Source organism: Ctenocephalides felis, unplaced genomic scaffold (assembly GCF_003426905.1).
Source record: "Ctenocephalides felis isolate EL2017-DRISC unplaced genomic scaffold, ASM342690v1 CF-g0.4_SCAFFOLD_01886, whole genome shotgun sequence".
Taxonomy (NCBI): domain Eukaryota; kingdom Metazoa; phylum Arthropoda; class Insecta; order Siphonaptera; family Pulicidae; genus Ctenocephalides; species Ctenocephalides felis.
This window is the reverse complement of record NW_020538040.1, coordinates 118815703-118835832: the sequence shown is the minus strand read 5'-3', so window position 1 is coordinate 118835832 and position 20130 is coordinate 118815703. Positions and strand designations below refer to the sequence as shown.

At 31.9% G+C, this 20130-nt stretch overlaps 1 protein-coding gene across 1 annotated transcript in view; it reads right to left on the bottom strand.

Moving 5' to 3' along the window:
• Positions 1 to 519: 519 nt before the first annotated feature.
• LOC113377657 (blood vessel epicardial substance-like) overlaps positions 520 to 20130 on the bottom strand; it is a 42724-nt gene continuing 23113 nt past the window's right edge. The window contains exons 2-9 of the mRNA XM_026618043.1: positions 2782 to 2925; positions 2412 to 2670; positions 2213 to 2344; positions 1923 to 2117; positions 1719 to 1827; positions 1536 to 1647; positions 1258 to 1473; positions 520 to 955 (exon numbers count right to left, since the gene is read on the bottom strand). Coding sequence (XP_026473828.1) covers positions 663 to 955; positions 1258 to 1473; positions 1536 to 1647; positions 1719 to 1827; positions 1923 to 2117; positions 2213 to 2344; positions 2412 to 2670; positions 2782 to 2925 — 1460 coding nt within the window. The 3' untranslated portion in view covers positions 520 to 662. The remainder of the gene's footprint in view (positions 956 to 1257; positions 1474 to 1535; positions 1648 to 1718; positions 1828 to 1922; positions 2118 to 2212; positions 2345 to 2411; positions 2671 to 2781; positions 2926 to 20130) is intronic.

Below are 20130 nucleotides of genomic sequence, written 5' to 3'. Positions count from 1 at the left end.
GCATATTTAACGTTAAGTCGTTACTTATAAATACTTGCTAAACTAATTATTACAGTAATGCTTTATATGTTTGACACATTAATTTAAACTAATATGTCTATAGTATATAGTAAATGTATCTGGATTTAACTTTAAGTATATTTTTAGTGCTATAACCTAATCCAGATTGTTTAAGTCTACAGTTTAAAGTGCAAACTGTTTAAATCTGTGCAAACTTAACCTCTTGGACTCGGATGCCGCCGTAGCGGCGGCATGAGCATTTTACTGCAAACAAAATTTACAACATATAATTATTATTCTTTGAATCTTTCGAATTTACTGTACTATTAAGTTTATCAATTAATTATTCAATTAATTTATAAATATATATACATATATACATATATATATATATATATAATATATATATATATATATATATATAAATATATATATATATATATATATATATCATTTACGAAAAAATCATACATAAAACAAAACCCGAGTTATATATGATGTTTATCACAGTCATGCGTTTGAGTCCACAAGGGTTAAAATTATTTATTACATTTAATAGTTATATTATCCGGCTAATCCGGTTTGAAGCTGACGCGCGATGTCTACATCGAGTCTTCTTCGGAGCTCTCCGATTCCTCGCGAATGCGCCAGCTTGCCCCAGGTCATACAGGCTGCTCAGATCTTCGGAGAGCTTTTACATCCTTTGGTTCGGCAAATTTAACTTCTCGCACTCTACGCATGGGCCGTGGAGCTGCTGGAGGTGGCGGCGAAAGAATTGGCACCAACATTTTATCCGAGCTTTGATGTATCACTGGCGGCGAAGTAGTAACATATGGAGGCGGTGTAGCAGCAGGATAAGGCGGCAATGCGGTTGGAGGTCGCGATTGCGGAAATGGAAAATGTTCAGGAAAATGACGTGCAACATATGGAAACCAATGTCTTTCGGAGGAAGATTCTGAATAAATACATTTTAAGTCAATACATAACATTTATACCAGTACCTATTTTAGATATTACCAGGAATGATATTTAGTAGAAAACTTAATTAGATAACACAAAATGCCTGTTTAAATTGGCTCTCAAGATTTAAAGTTTGATTCAACCCGTTTGAAAAACCTATACCTTACTCTTTTTACACTCTTATTTAGTAAAACAATTAAATTTCAATTAAACTGTTTGTAATTTTTGTAATATAAGTTATATAAAATAGTTGTTTTTTTTATAAAAATTATAATTTCATGGTAAATAAAAACTTACTGTGTGATGTAGGAAAAGAGTCTCTACGTTCTTGAGCTTTCCAATCATCAGAACGTACTCTGCCGCGTGTTCCTGTATAGACAGCGTCTACAGATATACTACGAAACAAAGTAGCATTTGGAAAAGGGTCACCATTTTTTGTGGCTGTTAATCCTTTGGAATTGCGTAAACAAAGATGCTCATTTAGCGAATACAACTTTCCTGTAATATCTTTACCTGTATATATATTATTTTTTTGAATATTTTTATAAAATCAACATTATATCCAAAATATATACCTATGATGCTATCCAAGACAACTTTCAAAGATGGTCTGTGGCGAAGAACCCTTTCTAATTTCATTCTTGGCCAGCATAAATAATAGCAGTCTTCTTCTGCCATTATTGATACCTATTTTTTGTTTTAATTCTAATTAGGTTTATGGTAAAAAGAATTGTATAATTTATAATATTTTTATATACTTGAAATACATCATCACTATGTTCATGATTGGCTTCCCATTCTGGAGAATCTATAAACTGATGAGGATTAATATAATGCAAATGCGTTCCATCACATGAAACTTTTAATCTGAAAAATAAAGATATATAAATGACTTACACTTTATATCAAAACAATGCTTTATTCATTATAACAGTTTCGAGAAGCAACATTTTTTATCTTACTTCCCACGTAGTAGTATTGACAGACGCTCATCCGCAGGACTAACTTCTTCTAAAGCATAAGGTTCGCCCGCTTCTAGAAGCAAAATACGGGCATCGCGTGTTAACTCAGAGAAATGTTTCTTGGACACTCTCAATGGCTTAAAGAGGCGTAGATACAAATCAGCTAACTCTACTGACATTGTTGGCGGTATTATCCTGGTTTCAATGTTTCAATTTTTATTAATTTGGTTTAGTTAAACAGCACGACAAACTGATGCGCTGGTTAGTTATTGGATAAAGTACTAATATACCGTATAATTAGTAATACTCCATGGACAACGTTCACAAGCATCAAAGTAAAATTCCAAATCATCACATCAGGAGCACAAATATCGCTCCCAGCCCATAGAGCCGAAATGAGAAATCCTAGCGCTAACAGTGCTCTAAAATAATAAATTAAAAATGTTTCAAATTAATCCGTTGCTTTAAATTGATCAACATTTTTATTACCTGACAATAATAATACTACTTTTGAAACTATGTGGTACCAAGAAAGCCATAGCAACAAAAATGTGCGCTGTTTGAAATAAGTCTTGTTGTGCCGCAGTCCATTGAGCGCAAAACCAATAACCAGGCATGGTCATGTTCACTTTGTCAAAATCGCTGAAATTGTAAAGAATCCCACTATCGGTTAAGTTGCTTGCATTATTCGCATCGGTTAACCAAGAATCGTCCCAAAAAAAATCTGCTTCATTCCACATCAGGAGTCCTAAAAAGGGTGTTAAATATAAATATACTTAATGAATTAATATTTTTTGTTTCTATATATGTTATGATATAAAAACCTTATAACTTTCTGGTGTAAAATAATAACTCTGACCTGTTAAATTATCTGTAAGATTTTGGGAAGAGAAAATTCCCGGAACGCTTTCGGTTAAGTTTCTGGACATTTTATAGACAGTCATCTTATATGGAGACACACTGGCATTATATGAATTCATAGAAGATTCGGTAACATTTAAACCTAGAATTTTAGATGCAATAATAATCCTATGTGTATAGTGTTTTAACTTAAAAAAGGATCGAAACATTAAAGTAATTGTAAGAGTTAACTTTTCCATACCTGTAGATAAATATCTATGATAAATCTATTTATACTTATTTATCTATGAGATGAATGACTTAATTAATAAGAACTGAGAATGAGCTATTTAGATAAAGTGTTCAACTGGTTGTTTTGAGAACAAGGTTTGCGCTTTTACTAAAAGCTAATCAATTTTATATTCAATTAATATTCCATGAAATGTTTTTCGGTTGGTTAGCGTGGTTGGTATTGATGGACTACAGAGGGTTGGTACTTGTCCTCCTGGCGTATCTTCTAGTCAATAATGCCTTGCCAAGCGGTGATATAGATTTACTAACTGGAAGTAGTACTTCGGACGCCTTGAGCTCTTAGTAAAAAGTAAAGGCTGAAATGTCTTTGCACTTTATAAGAACAACACTTATTCGAATATTTTATACTGTACTTATTGTGTACTTTATTGTGTAACAGCAACTCTGCTGTAGCCTACAGCAACTCTGTAATTACTTACACCAACTCTGTTGTAAGCAACTTTGTCTGACTAACTAATTTCGGTACTTTATATATCTGCTGAAATGGGACATTGAACAACGTGTGTATACTCTGATCATTCCTATTCGATCGTTCAAAGAGTTAACATCGATTCTGAAAACAATTAATATTTTCATAACATGGACGAAGGTCCGTCTGACGATGATGACGTGTAGTTATAAAACATTATACAATTTAGGTTCAAGCATCGCAAATGCTATAAACACAATTTATAATGTTCAACAAAATGTAATTTCACAATATACACATATAAATACAGTTAATAGTGATACTAATAAAATTATTAGCAATAAAAACAGTAATTTAGTGAGCAAAACAATTAATGAAAAAAGGTATTGGCAGTAAAAGCAAAGTGATTAAGAGTGATAACACATGTGAAAGCTGGAATAGAATTATGTAAAATTAAACAGATATATCTGATGCAATAATTAATGATTTTTTAAATATAATATAATAATAATTCATCTACAAAAACATTGTATGACATGGATATAAGTAAACCATCAACAACTTCAGCAAATCAAATGTACAGTATTGTACACAATATCAATGGCAATAATATGGTTTTTGCAGACCACAACATATTCAATCAATTACTACATAATACTACAGGATCAGAAAATGATTTCAATTTAATTCAAAAACGAAAGTCAAGAAATAATGGCACGAATAATACAAATCATAATGTATCAGATAGTCATTAAAAATCATCAATCCAAATGCCACCAATTAAAATTAAAAGTATTCCACCTAACCGTCACTATATATGGAAACTACAAAAGTTATGCAAGACTCAAATGCTATCACAATATCGAGGCATCGATAACTACCTAATAACAACAACTAGCAGGGATTACAATGCGGTCTTGAAAAAATGCTGATGAGCTACAATATTTTACATATCCAAAAATCAATAATACCAAGAAGAAGATAGTTGCTAAAGGTATTCCACAATATATTAATACGCAAGATATATTTGAATATTTGACAAGCAAAGCCATAAAAGTTACTACAATTATTCAGATGACGGCCCATAGCAAATATTTTTGCGGCCCGGCTGCCCGCAAAACAAACAAAGTATGTTGACAAATGATAATATGCAATAAATAACAATTCGATGAGGAAAAAAATGAAATATTCAACTGCTAAGTAATTAACGATTACTTTAAATAAATTAACAATAATTACGATTAATAAAATCAACAATAATTTATTGTTTACCAAAAGTTTATACCGCGTAAAGTTACTTAATATTTCGTAGTGTTGGATCTTATTGTCAGTAGCTTCTTCATCAGATGCGTATTTATCTATGGTCAGTGGTTACTGAATATTCCGTAATGATGCGTTTCAAATATGCGCCAACGCAACTGTGAACGGCGTAACTAGCGGTTTCTAACATATAGTAAATCTTTGTTCTATGATGGAGTTGGCAACACTTGATCCGGATCTCTTTGGACTTATCCGTTCAGAACACATTGTCTTGCAATACAGTTGCAGAACGATTTACTGACTTAGCCGCCAATTTGAGTGATCAAATCAAAAATAGATCATTTTCTTTCGATAGCTTTTCTATTGCCTGTGACAAGACCACGGATATCAGTGGCACGGCTCAGCTAGCAGTGTTTCTTCGTGCATTTGAAAATCTTTATCATACCCATTGCATTTCACATCAAGAAGTGCTGTACCCGAAAATAATCAACAGGATCTTGGTTGATATAACCAAACACCTATCTGACCTAAATTTGTCATTGCAGGAAAAAGACAACCTTATAACAAACATGTTCGACATAATTCAAGCTTTTAAATGCAAACTTGCCCTTTGGGAAAAACAGCTCAAAAGTGAAAATTAGACACACTTTCCGACGTGCAGCATAAATAAATCAAGCTTGGATGTTACTTCTTCATATAAAAAATATGTAGAAAACATTGCTAATTTAAAAACGGAATTTGAAATGCGGTTTCAAGATTTTAGTTCACTCAAAGGTATTTTTTTTTTTTTGTTCTTTTCGATCTTTTCTGTAGATATATTTTCAGTATCCAGCAACATGCAAATGGAGGTAATCGAAATTCAGTGTAACTCAAATTTGAAAGCCAAATTTATTGAAGTGGGGGTACCTGAATTTTATAAATATTTACCAGTCAGATTTGAAAATACTAAGAAATATGCTTATGATATTATTTCTATGTTTGGCAGTACAAATCGATGCGAGCTATTATTTACAATTATAGAATCTGTGCTTGATGCAAAATGTTTTTTTTTTTTCAACAATTTTATCATTCCAACTTTATTACTCCTTTTCAGACTTAAATAAACATTTTTACTGAAGTCACTGTTTTTTCAATTTCTACCCTTCATTTCGAGTCAACGATTTCGAATTTTGTCAATTTGCCAACAGACTTGTAATCAGCATATTTGAAAACTGTCAGAGTAAGAATTTGAGCATATAGCAGCATTTTTTCAGATAAAAGTTTGGGTGGCCCACTTATCCCTACATTTTCGAAAAACACGTTAAATACACTTTTTTGCCATTCAAAAAAGGAGATACTACCAAACATAATTGCAAGCATCTTGCAAACCGACCGATAAAAACAAATTTAACTGTGCCTGTAGTAAGCTTAAGACACCATTATGTGAATATAAGAACGAATGTCTTAAAAATTATTTAACTAATATTTCATGTAATAAAGACACAAATTATTCTCTTTGGAAGGCAACGAAGAAATTAAAAAGACCGATAGTACATATACCTCCAGTGCGTAAACTTGATGGTTCTTGGGCGAGAAGTTCAGAAGAAAAATCGGAAGAATTTTCAGAACACTTGAAAAATACATTCCAACCTCATCCCCGCAGTTGCAACGTGAACGATGAAGATGTTATCCACAATTGTTTACAAAATGAATCTATACCAGGCCAAATTGTAAAACGCATAAGGGTGACCGAAGTAAAATTTATGTTAAGAATGCAAATTCTAATAAATCTCCTGGACCAGATAAAATTTCGATAAAAATGATAAAAAAACTGTTAGAAAAGGGATTTAGATTATTAACAATAATATTCAATTACATTTTAAGATTAAAAGTGTTCCCTTAAGCTTGGAAAATAGCTAAAATAATTCTTATACCTAAACCTGGGAAAGACTCTCATTTATTGTCTTCCTATAGGGCAATAAGCCTTCTTCCTTGTATTTCGAAAATATTTGAAAAAGCATAAGTAAAAATTGTTGAATTAAAACCTAATTCCAAATCACCTATTCGGCTTTAGAGAACAACACTCAACCATAGAACAGGTTCATCGCCTAGTAAATATAATAAACGAATCGTTCCATGCAAAAAACTATTGTTCGGCTGTATTTTTAGACGTTGCGCAAGCATTTGACAAGGTATGACACACTGGTTTGTTGAACAAACTAAAACTTTGTTCATCAGAACCGATATTTTCAATAATAAAATCGTACCATGAAAATAGGGAATTTTTTGTCAGTATAAACAACAAGGAGTCGACCAAAAGGAAGATCCTCTTTGGGGTGCCCCAGGGAAGCGTCCTTTCTCCAACTCTATTTCTTATATTCACAGCGGATTTTCATTTATACTCCGGAACAAGCGTGTCGACATTTGCTGACGATACATGTATCATTGTCTCCAATGTAGATCCCGCAATAGCTTCGCAGCTATTACAAGAACATCTAGATATTGCTACAAAATGGCTTTCTTTATGCAGAATTATGACAAACGGCGCAAAATCTACGCATATCACTTTCACGCTGCGTACTGGTATATTCCCTACAATTAAGTTGAATAGACAGGAAATCCCAGTAAAAAAGCGTAAAATATATCGGAATACAACTAGACTCAAAATTGAACTGGAGAGTTCACATCAACAAGAAAAAACAGCAGATTTATGAACTATTTAAAAAACATTACTGGTTGCTGAATAAACGATTCGAACTATCGACAAACAACAAACTAGTTATTTACAGATATATATTCAAACCAGTGTGGTCTTATGGATTTCTACTATGGGGCACCGCCAAAAAAAAAACAATATACAGATAATTCAGCAAGTGCAAAATAAGATCATACGACAGGCACTGAACGCACCCAGGTACGTTTCCAACTGGTTGATTCACCAGGCCACATGATGACAGTAAATAAAATAATTCAACAAAAAACAGACAACTATAAAAGAGGAATTGACGAACACCCAAATTACTTGGCACAAAACGTATTCCCAGAAGCGCGCCCAACCAGGCTAAATCGAAAAATTCCCAATGATCTCATAAATAGCCATTTGCAAACGCTAACATTAATATTATTATTATTTTATTATTTCTAATATTGTTATTTTGTTATATTTTCTTGTTTTTGTAGTATTATTTTATTATACAGAAATTTTATTTGGTTTATTTATTAATTTTATTTTTATTGTTATTTGCTTTTATTTTATAGTAAATCATACTGCGGATATCATTTTAATGTAAATTCTATCCTTTGTACTCTTATTTATTTAAATTTATGTTATTATTTATCATTATTACTAGATGTTATATTATTTAATAGTTGTAATAATTATTGTAATTAAAAAAAATTAATATAAATACATATTGTAAATTTATAAGTGCTTATTAGATTAAGCGACGAGCGTATTTTATAAACAACTTATGTTTATGTTTACAAGAAATTTGTTCTTTTTTTGATAATTTAGATTATTTTTTCAAAATTTAGAATTTTTTTTAGAAGTTTGAAATTTTTTAGATTTTTTTTAAAAAAAACGTTTTTTCTAAATTTTTTGAGGATTTGGAAATTTTTGAGAACAATCGATTTTATTGAAAATTTCGAAATATTCTCAAATTTTTGTAAGAAATCGATTTTTCTAATTTTGATATTTTTGAAGTATTTCAAAATTTAGTTTTTTTTTGAAAACGATAAAAAATTACGAAAAATTAAATTTTTTGAAACTTTGATTTTTTTTTTAAATTTCAAAATTACTAATTTTTTTGTAAATGCATTTTTGGCACACCGTCTACTCCAGCAAAATGTTTTTTGAATTAATCTAATCGGATGATCCGTTCTCTCAAAAACTGCTCGACCATTTTTACATCCTCCATTCGCGCTCCATTCTTCCGAAAGGGCTAAATTGCCTTTTGCAAAAACGCTATATAACGCTATTAAAATCTTTTTAAAATATCTGATAATTTGATGTGCACATGTCTAGTGAACATTTTTACCGCCAAATTACGTTTTATAATAAAAAAAAGTTATTGAGAGTCCATAACCGTTGGACCTAAATTTCCAAAAATTTTAACAGTTCTTCGTTTAAACAATACAAATAAATTGTTTAACGCTATTAAAATCTTTTTAAAATATCTGATAATTTGATGTGCATATGTCTAGTGAACATTTTTACCGCCAAATTACATTTTATAATAAAAAAAGTTATTGAGAGTCCATAACCGTTGGACCTACCTTTCCAAAAATTTTAACAGTTCTTCGTTTAAAAAATACAAATAAATTGTTTTTTGAATTATTCAAATTCAAACGCTCCGTTCTCTCAAAAACTGAATTACAATTTTTGTTTTTTTTTTGCCTTGTATCTTCGAAACGGCTTGACTTGCCTATGCCAAAAACTAATGAGCACGTCTCCTTATCAATACGAATCAAATGTTTTTTAAATTATTCAAATCGGTTTTTCCATACTGTCGAAAATGTCGAGAACATTTATTTAAGCCATTATTTAATGTGTACATATTATTAAAATCTTTATAAAATATCTGATAATTTGATGTAAATTTGTCCAATGAACATTTTTGACCGACAAATGGCATTTTTTAATTTTTTTTTTTATTGAGAGTCCATAACCGCTAGATCTGCCTCTCCAGAAATTTAATTAGTACTTTATCTTATCAATACAAGTGAAATGTTTTCTGAATTATTAAAATCGGACGCTCCGTTCTCTTAAAAACTGTGTTAACGTTTTTGGCACTTTTTATCCCGTATCTTTGGAACGACTAGACCTGCCTCCGCAAAAAACTAATCAGCAGGTCTCCTTATCAATACAAATCGAATGTTTTTTGAATTATTTAAATCGGTTGATCGGTGTTCCCGAAATAGTCGGTCAAAATTTGTATCTGCACACACGCGCACACACACGCACGCACACATACACACATACACATACATCCATTTTTTCTAAGGTATGCCAAAATATTCAGAAACCTTTGAAACGTAAAAATATATAAAAAAATTTCTTTTCGTTTTTTTGCGATTACTATAACTTGCTCTACGGGAAGTTAATAATATATATGATACTAGTTGGTATTGGTATTTTGCCTTGAGGCAAGTTACATGAACTTCCCGATACGTATAATTAATCGACTTAATCAATAAAAAATAAATTAATTTATGAGGGATTAAAAGTGGATTTATTACACATAATTGAAAACGAATAAACACGTAAACTTGGAGTATTTTCTAAAAGCAAAACCAGTTTCCGTAGGACTTTAATAGTTGAGTATGTGTATGTTCTCAGGTCACTGGAGAATGCTCTTAAGCAGAACCAGGAGAACAATCTGCAACTCCAAGGACAAGGCCAAGTAATTATAACTCTAAATACTTTAATACCAATTGCAGAAAAAATATTAATAAATGAATCTTATGTTCTTAGGAGATGAAAGCCTAAAAACTTTCGAAAATATTTTTGCAGTACCCCTAAGATTGTCAAGTGCATTGTGAGTGCAGGTTAAAAGTCACCTATTCTGATGCCAGTTTTCCGCAAAGGTATTTTTTCATAATAATTGCAGCAAAAATAATTAATTAATCAAATATGATATAACAATATGTTCAATAGAAATCCTTGGTTATAGCTGCAAATTGCTGCAGAATGCAGTAATAAGGCGTAGGAGTGCTTTAACACCCAGAAGATGTATGATACATCAAATTTTGTTTCGGGATTAAAAAGGATTAAAGGATTCCGGAAACGTTAAATGTAAGGGCAAGAATTTTGTTATTGTCTCAATTAAGAGAGCATACTAAAAAACCAGGTAGTTTTTAAAAAGCAAGAGTTTAGTTATAGTTTTAACTAAACCTCTTTGGAATAAAAACTGGATTAAAACGATAGATAGGTTTGAGCTACAATTGGCATAAATTAAAAGTAGTTCAGGGTTTTGGTTGCTTATGTTTATAAAAACACTTATACCGAAGCTATTCAAAGATTTTTTAAGCTTAATGCAACTTTATTCATGATTGATTAGATAGCAAAATAACTATTAAATTCTGAGTTAATAAAGAAGATGTGTCATAAATGAATTTTAATCCCAGGAATTTAGTTTTCTCTCAATTTTTATATCAATATATATATATATATTTAATATTATTAGGATTTTTTGTTTGTGAAGTATTGTACTTTTTAACAAAGTATTTTAACATTTTAAATTTTTGCATTATTTGTCATTCCAAATTTGTTGTTCCATTATCAATACTCTTACGCTTTTCCCTCCCTAGTTTTTAATTTTCTATTATATTATTATTAAGGAATTATTATTAGCCAGTTTTTGTGAATTTATCACTCTATTGTAAATGCCCTACCCTGTTTCTGTTTAGTTTTTATACATTGTTGGTCATTAAGTAATTAATATTACTCATTTCTTGTAAATTTGTCATTCCATTGTAAATACTGTTTCTTAGTTACTTATAATTCTGGAATAGTTTTTATGTATAATAATAATTACATTTATAACATGTCACTACTAATTTTAATTGTTATGTAAAAAATGTGTTTGTGATGTATTTGAAAATATATTTTGCACTTCTTATACTTTGTTCTCAATTCTAATATGAGAAATTCTTTCAGTTACCCTTTACTGTATTACGTATACGAACCATATCTAGAAAAAATACCAGCGGTTGATTTACATACTATACATGGGCTGCCATGTTATGGCCAATTCGTAAATTAAAATGGGTGTAACGTCAAATCGCCCGAGATAGCGATCTATTTATGCCTATTTATTTATGACTATAACTTACCCTACGGGAAGTTAATAAATTGTTTAAATCATCACAATATAGGTATTATATTAACCCTTACGGAACGGCACCAATTTCAAAACAATCTACTGTACCGCCTGTAAACTTGATTTCATTGTGTAGATTGTATCAAATAGTAATTACCCACTGGGGTAAATACTATATATTATTATATGTAAATAATGTTAATCAAAATAATTTATAGAATGTTTTTATGTTCTGATGACTATTAATTTTATTTTTATCTCTTTTTTTATCTCTTTATTTACAGCAATCAGAATACAAGGTATCCTATAAGCTATTGTGATAAATTTAACAAATACACACACATGCATACGTACATGCACACAAACATACTCACACGCACGTTAACAAAAAAAGAAATTATATAATAGTAACCACTTCAGCAAGTGGTATACTAGTTGGCTCAGGTCCTTCGGCCGTTTACTGGGAAAACTACGTATTTTAAGATCTAATGTTATGAAATTATCATATACACTAACATACGTACATACATACGCACAGACATTCACACACACACACACTCTCTCAATAAAAGATTTATAAATATTTAATAGAGGTCACTTCATCAAGTAATATTCTGCTTAAATCAAATCACTCGGCCATTTCTTCTTCAATCTTCTGCTGTTTGGAGTTGCTAACAGTGGCGCCATTAGTGTGTTTGGATGGTTTTCGAGCTTCCGGTGATGTTTTTCACTGATTGATTTAATGACTTCATTAACAAACTGTATATTTAGATCATTATGGATCGTCTGATTAGTTACGTACTAGGGTGCTCCTGTGATCAAACGAGTAATTTTTGATTGCATCCGTTGTATAAGAGCAATATTTGATTTGCTTGAGCAGCCCCAAATCTGAAGACCATAAGTCCACAACGGTTTAATTACCATATTATAAATAAGGACCTTGTTTTCTAGAGATAATTTGGATCTATGTCCAATGAGCCAGCCGAGTTCTTTAACTCGCGTTTTCATTTGCTTAACTTTAGTGCAAATGTGATGTCGCCAGGTGAGTTTTTCGTCAAAGTGAATTCCAAGATATTTGATGGTGCTGACTGTTGGAATTTGATTGCCATTTAAGAACACTGCAGGACACGATTGTTTGTTAAGAGTGAAAGTAATGTGGCTAGACTTAGACTCATTGATGCCTATGTTCTACAGTTTGGTCCAATCTTCAATCAAATTAAGATGATACTGCAGTTTTAAACAAGCAATACTAGGGTTGTCATCAGTGGATAAGATTGATATGTCGTCTGCAAAAGTGGCGATTGTGGTAATAGATGTTGTAGGAATATCGCGCGTAAACAGGGTGTATAGGAATGGACCCAACACACTTCCCTGCGGTACCCCTGACTTGATAGGAAATACGTCAGACGACGAGGAATTAACCTTGATTATAAACTTTCTGTTGACAATATATGATGTTAAGATATTATGATACTTTACTGGTAAGTAGAGTCTAATTTTTGTGACGAGTCTGTCGTGGCACACTTTGTCGAATGCTTGTTTGACGTCCAAAAAGACGGCGGTGCAATATTGTTTGGATTCGAATGAGTTATAGATATGACTGGCAATCCTGTGACACTGCTGTATGGTTGAGTGCTCTTTACGAAATCCAAACTGGTGATCAGGAAAGATATTGGATTCCTTCAAAATATCTTGTAGTAACAGTTTTTCTAAAATTTTTGACAATATAGGAAAAAGGCTGATTGGCCTATAAGATGTGACTAAGTGTTGATCCTTGCCAGTTTTTGGAATCATCTTTATTAAAGAGGTCTTGAATTGATTTGGCCAGTAGTCAAGTCTCACAATAGCGTTGAAGATATAGGTGATTATAATGAATCCTTTTACAGGCAATTCTTTGAGCATTCTGGGAGATATTTGGTCTATTCCAGGCGATTTTTTTGCTTTAACTTTCTTTATTTCACTAACTACTAATTTGAGAGACAAGAAACGTTTCTCGCTTTCGTGACTGCTATTATGGTCTAAAGCAGGACTAATGTTGACATTATAATTTGATAAATTATTAGGCCGAAAAACTGTAGCTAAGTATTCCGCAAATATATCTGCTTTGTCTTTGTCACTTCTTGCCCATGCAGAGGTCTGGGTATCCATACGAACTGGAGGATTTTGAAAGTTAGGTTTAAGTTTGTTTTTGACGGGTTTCCAGATAGAATTGTCAAAACGATTCAAACTGGATACATAGTTATTAAATCTCACTTGATTGAGTTCCTTTAACCTTGCTTTCAACTTGTTGCTCAGATTATTGAAAATGTTTTTGTCTGTGGGCAAATGACTATGTTGCCACCTACGCCTAGCTTTTCTTTTTTCTGCTATGAGCCTTTTTATTTCATATGTTGTTGTCTGGCAGGAGTTTTCTGTCGTAACAGGAGTAGGAGTAGCAAACTTTGCAGCATCGTATAGAAGAGTATTAAAGGAATCGATGGTGTTTTCGATATCAGCGGAATTTTTAAGTTTAACTTTGAGGTTAACTTTGTCTTCTACGAACTTCCGGTAGATGTCCCAGTTTGTTTTATGGTTGCAGATCCTAGAGGAGGGTTTAAAAATACTTGCCGAAGTGCTGGCTATTACTGGACTATGGTCAGATGATAAGTCGTAGCTTGCTCGTACTTCCTTGTGAATTGAGCTTATACCCGATGATACAAAAAAGTCCAATAGATCTGGTTTTTTTGCAGGATCGCTCGGCCAGTAGGTGGAAGAACCTGAAGAAAGAACACTATAATTGAGTTTATGTATTGTATCATATAGCTGTTTTCCTTTGGGATTATTTAATCTTGAGCCCCAATTGACGTGTTTGCTGTTGTAGTCTCCGCCGGCGATGAAATGACTACCTAGTGTAGAGAAAAAATCTTGAAATTGTAAACTGGTTATATTGTGCCTCGGCGGACAATAGACTGCAGAAACACATAAGTTGAATGAATTCATTTTTAATGAAATTGATGTGGCTTGCAAAATTTCAGATTCGTATTTATCCAGTTCGTAATGAAGAAGATTAGATTTTACAATAATGGCAGTCCCACCATGTGCGGTGCCATCGGGATGGTTAGTGAAGTATGTCTTGTAATTTGGTATATAAAAATTTGAATACTTGGTGAAGTGTGTTTCACTAATTAAAAAGATGTCGATATTGTTGTGTCTCAAAAATAATTCTACTTCGGCTTTGTGTTGATACAAGCCGTTAGCATTCCATAATCCTAAGTTTAAAATATTAGCCATTATTTAGCTTTATTAATGTTGATTAATGTTGATAACATTTTGACAATCATGGTGTTTTGTTCCATTAACTGGCTAAACATATTTCTAAATTCAGTCAGGAAATCAGACATCGATGGAGAATTACTGTTGTTAATGTGATTTTGATTGTTGTTAAATAGGTTTGATTGCGATTTTATTACCTGAGCATAAGACATATGCTGAGGATTTGCGTACTGAGAAATTCTATTGTTGTGTAGGTTGGATTTGTACCGGTTTGCATTTGTGTGTAAATAAGTCCCGTTACTTCTGCCTATTGTTGCTTGATCGTTATCTGCACCGACAAGGTGAAGGTAGTAAGAACACCCTTTGTAGTTTGCGGTATGATTATCGCCGCAATGATAACAAAGGGACGGGGCTTCAGCTGCTTTTGTACACTTTTTAGACTCATGATCAGAGCCGCATTTTACACATATAAATCTGCGGTTGCAATAACGCTGGGTATGGCCGTACATTTGGCACCTTACACACTGCGGAATATTAGATGATCTTATTGGGGGCTCAAAATGAATTATTTGGTTTAACATTTTATTCATTTTAAAAATTGACGAATTGTTTTCTTTGGGTTCTAAGTCTATGTAAAACATGTTCAGCAGTTGTTTAGTTTTCGGATGTATGATATTAGTAATATTTCTGACAGGATGACCTTCTTTTTCAATTGCGGCTTTGATATCATTTTTATCTGTGGCGTAGTGCAGATATTTGAGTACAACCCTGTATGAGCGTTCCGCTTTTATCTGGTAGGTATGAAAAACGACGTTTCTTTCACGCAGAAATTTAACAAAATTGCGGTAGTCTTCTATTTCAAAAATGTTGAATTTAATAGTTTTATTAGGTAGGTATTTAGTGATGTATTTGTTTTTATTAATAATTGAATTAATATCCGCTATCATAAGATTGTAATCTCGAACCCCGTAGACAAATAAAGGCGGAGGAGTAGATTTTTTATTATCTGTTGCCTCGTGATGACTATTAATAAAAGGAAAAAATGTGTAGGTTATGAAATTTGTTTGATAAAAATGTGTGGTCATTGAAGGACATACTTTTATAGAATCAATTTACTTTTAAATATTTTATGAAAATGGTAACGTTTAAAGCAGTTTCCAATCTGCATAGCGGGTTGATTTTGACATGTACAATCCCTTTTTCTTTTTCTTGCACTTAGAACATGCCAACGATTAGTCAGTATATCGTCTGAAAACGATGATATGGATCTGTTTGAAATTTTCGAAAATCACCTCTCAACTGTTTTACAAAATTTTTACATAATTTACAAAGACTTTTTATAAATTTGTGGTGTGACACTGGTTTTTGTTGTTTTTTTCTACATTTTAAAAAAAATACTATATAGCAAAGAAAAAGGCTAAAAATACTTCTAAAATAACTAATAATTATTTTCGAAATACAACACTGATTATCACTGCTATGTAATCTATTCAACGTTTCGATGCAAACTGAGTCATATTCTATACAGATAAATATAAGTCGGGTTTTCCTTCCTGACGAAATAACTCCAGAACGCACAAACCGATTTCGACAATTTTGCATTCGTTGGAAAGGTTTCGGGCTCCGCAAGGTTTATAGCTAAGAAAATTAGTGGTGCATGACATTGCGCCCTAATGCAAATTGCTGAAACTTTACGCACCGTAATTAAAAATTCTAGTAATGAAAATAATCAATAATTGTTTTAAATAATGTCAAATAGATTATCTTTTATATATATAAAAATAAGTCGAGTGTTCTTTCCTGACGAAATAACTCCAGAACGCGCGAACCGATTTCGACAATTTTGCATTCGTTGGAAAGGTCTCGGGCTCCGCAAGGTTTATAGCTAAGAAAATTAGTGGTGCATGGCATCGCGCCCTAATGCAAATTGCTGGAACTTTACGCATCGTAATTAAAAATTCTAGTAATGAAAATGATCAATAATTGTTTTAAATAATTTCAAATAGATTATCTTCTATATATATAAAAATAAGTCGTTTTTTCCTTCCTGACGAAATAACTCCAGAACGCACGTACCGATTTCGACAATTTTGCATTCGTTGGAAGGTCTCGGGCTCCGCAAGGTTTATAGCTAAGAAAATTATTGGTGCATCGTGCCCTAATGCAAATTGCTGGAACTTCACGCACCGTAATTAAAAATTTGATTAATGAAAATAATCAATAATTGTTTTAAATAATTTCAAATAGATTATCTTCTATATATATAAAAATAAATCGGGTTTTTCTTCCTGACTAAATAACTCCAGAACGCACAAACCGATTTTGACAATTTTGCATTCGTTGGAAAGGACTCGGGCTCCGCAAGTTTTATAGCTAAGAAAATTAGTGGTGCATGGCATCGTGCCCTAATGCAAATTGCTGGAACTACACGCACCGTAAGTAAAAATTCGAGTAATGAAAATAATCAATAATTGTTTTAAATAATTTCAAATAGATTATCTTCTATATATATAAAAACTAGCCGGCCCGACAGACTTCGTCCTGTCAAAAAAAAAAAAAAAAAAAAAAAATGTAATGTGGCGGTGTTTTGTGCCTACCTTTTTTCTATTCTTTGCAAAAAATTATCCTGAACAGAACCGTCACCCTGGTAATAATTCGGTGTGAATTAAAAATAATTAAATAAAACACTATAAGCATTTAAAAGTAAGTAATTTTAATAATTTAAATCATAATTCAAAAATTAGTTCAATTTTCATTGTAGTGCTTTGTGATCAACGATGTTTTTTGTTTGATTACCTGGCGCATAGACAAACAAATCTGATGGTTTTCCAATACGGGAACAAACAACATACAATTTTCCATGTGAGAAACATGGGTTTTTTAAATTAATGCCACAAACACTTAATGATACCATAAACGCACTGGAAACTCATTGGGATGCATGGTGCGAGAACATCTTCTGCTTTATACTATCCTTTGAATATAGTTGGTCGATATTTCGCAACATTATAATTGCCGATCCAACCTTTAATTGAAGATTGTGAGGTGACAATCCTAGCAAATCCAGCGAGTTTTAAAACTCCGGTGGATCGTCTTGGTTAGTTGCCGAATCAACTGATTCGCCTGTAATTTGTACTTGAAATTTTGAAATTTAATTAATTTACATCAATGTTTTTGGCTGCCAATATATATAGCTTGATTAATAGAAAGATATTTCTATGTTTATATAAATATATTCAAAATTAGATTATCAAAAACAACACAAAATGTCATGACATAGATCATTGTTTTTTTTTACAAATTGCGTTGCCTACTCGATTAAAGAAGAAAAGGGCTGTTTTTAGGGTTTTCCCGGCAATTATTCGTTTTTTTCTTGCCGTAACAACCACCCTTGGACTTCAACGAACATTTTAGAAAAAGAATTGGCCAAATTGGTCCAGGCGTTGTTGAATTATGCGCTTACCAACTAGTGATGGGCGTTGAATCAACGAACGGTTATTTTCAACCGTTTCTTCTTCGTTAACTAACTAACCGTTTCGTCGCAACGAAATAACTAGTTGAAAATCAACTAGTTTCGAAACAGTTGAAAACATGGCGGCCAGTTAGTTTTTTCAACGATATAGGAATTCGTTTGTTGTCGAAAACGAACGTAGGCAGGTACCTGCGTCGGAAAGGATCAACCAATACTATGAAAATCGCTTATTGTTAGGCTACTGCTTGCAAATGTACATGTACATCTTAAAAGAAACTTGCAACACGCGCCAAATCGTTTAATTTTAGAAAATCAGTTACATTTATTATAGTTTTCAATGGTTAATATTTTTCATGAAAATCTCATAGCATTTGTCTTGTAATAATTTTTTTAAACTAAACCTGAAAATTGATTTTTATTTTTCATAACATTTTATATAACCATACATTTTTATATTGCTATTTTTATATAACATGTAAATTCGATGTTTTAGTATATGGCTTTGCTGTAATGAAAATATTTAAGTTTTTTAAATTAAACCTTTATTTATTATATATATATATATATATATATATATATATATATATATATATGTGTGTGTGTGTGTGTGTGTAATAAATGTGACAATTCACATTTATTTCTTTTTATTCATCAAATCCAACGTCAACTTGACTTTTATAAGAACAAAGTTCATATTACCAACTTTCAATGAAACAGTTATTTCAACTATCAGTTTCTTAACGTTGCCAGCGTTGAATCGTTAAAAATAACTATAGTTGAAAAATAACTAGTTATTTAACTAGTTGACGAAACCCCGATAACCGTTTCGTTTCGTTGACGGCAAAACCGTCAACGACCCACCTCTATTACCAACACATTTTGCGATCCATTTTTAACTTCCCGTAGGGCAAGTTATAGTAATCGCAAAAAAATCGAAAATGAAAATTTTTATATATCTTTACGTTTCAGAGGTTTCTGAATATTTTGACATACCTCAAAAAAAATGGATGTATGTGTGTGTGTGTGTGTATGTGTGTGTGTGTGTGTGTATGTATGTATGTATGTATGTATTTACGTGTGTGTATGTATGTGCGGATACAAATTTTCGTCGACGATTTCGGGAACACGAGTCAACCGATTTGAATAATTCAAAAAACATTCGATTCGTATTGATAAGGAAACGTGCTGATTAGTTTTTGGCGAAGGCAGGTCTAGCCGTTCCGAAGATACGGGGCAAAAAGTGCCGAAAACGGTAACTCAGTTTTTGAGAGAACGGAGCGTCCGATTTGAATAATTCAGAAAACATTTCACTTGTATTGACAAGATGAAGAATCGATAAAATTTTCATAAAGGTAGGTCTAGCGGTTTCGGAGATATGGAGAAAAAAGTAAAAAAATGAGCCATTTGGCGGTCAAAAATGATCATTAGACATATGCTCATCAAATTATCAGATATTTTAACAATAAGTATACAATTTGTTAACATTCCTATGGGTTCCGTACCAATGTTTATGCGTTAGACAGCGACGCGGCGCTTACGCGCTTTATATTTTGTCCCTATGCAGTTAAAGCAGTACGATTGCTTTGAAAAGAAAGTTCAGATCTTCCACAATATGTCAAAATAAAAAAAAAAAAAAATCCAAAAAAAAAAAAAAAAAAAAAAAATTAATTTTTTTTTTTTTTTTAAAAAAATTTTTCAAAAAAAAGTAATTTTTTGTCCAATTTATAGTTTCTCAAAAATCTTATTTTTTCAAAGTAATTTTTTTTTTCAAAAATATTAATCGTTTTTAAAAAAATAATAATTTTTGGTACGGGAAGTTCCAGCAATTTGCCTTAAGGCACGATGCCTTAATTGCCTTAAGAC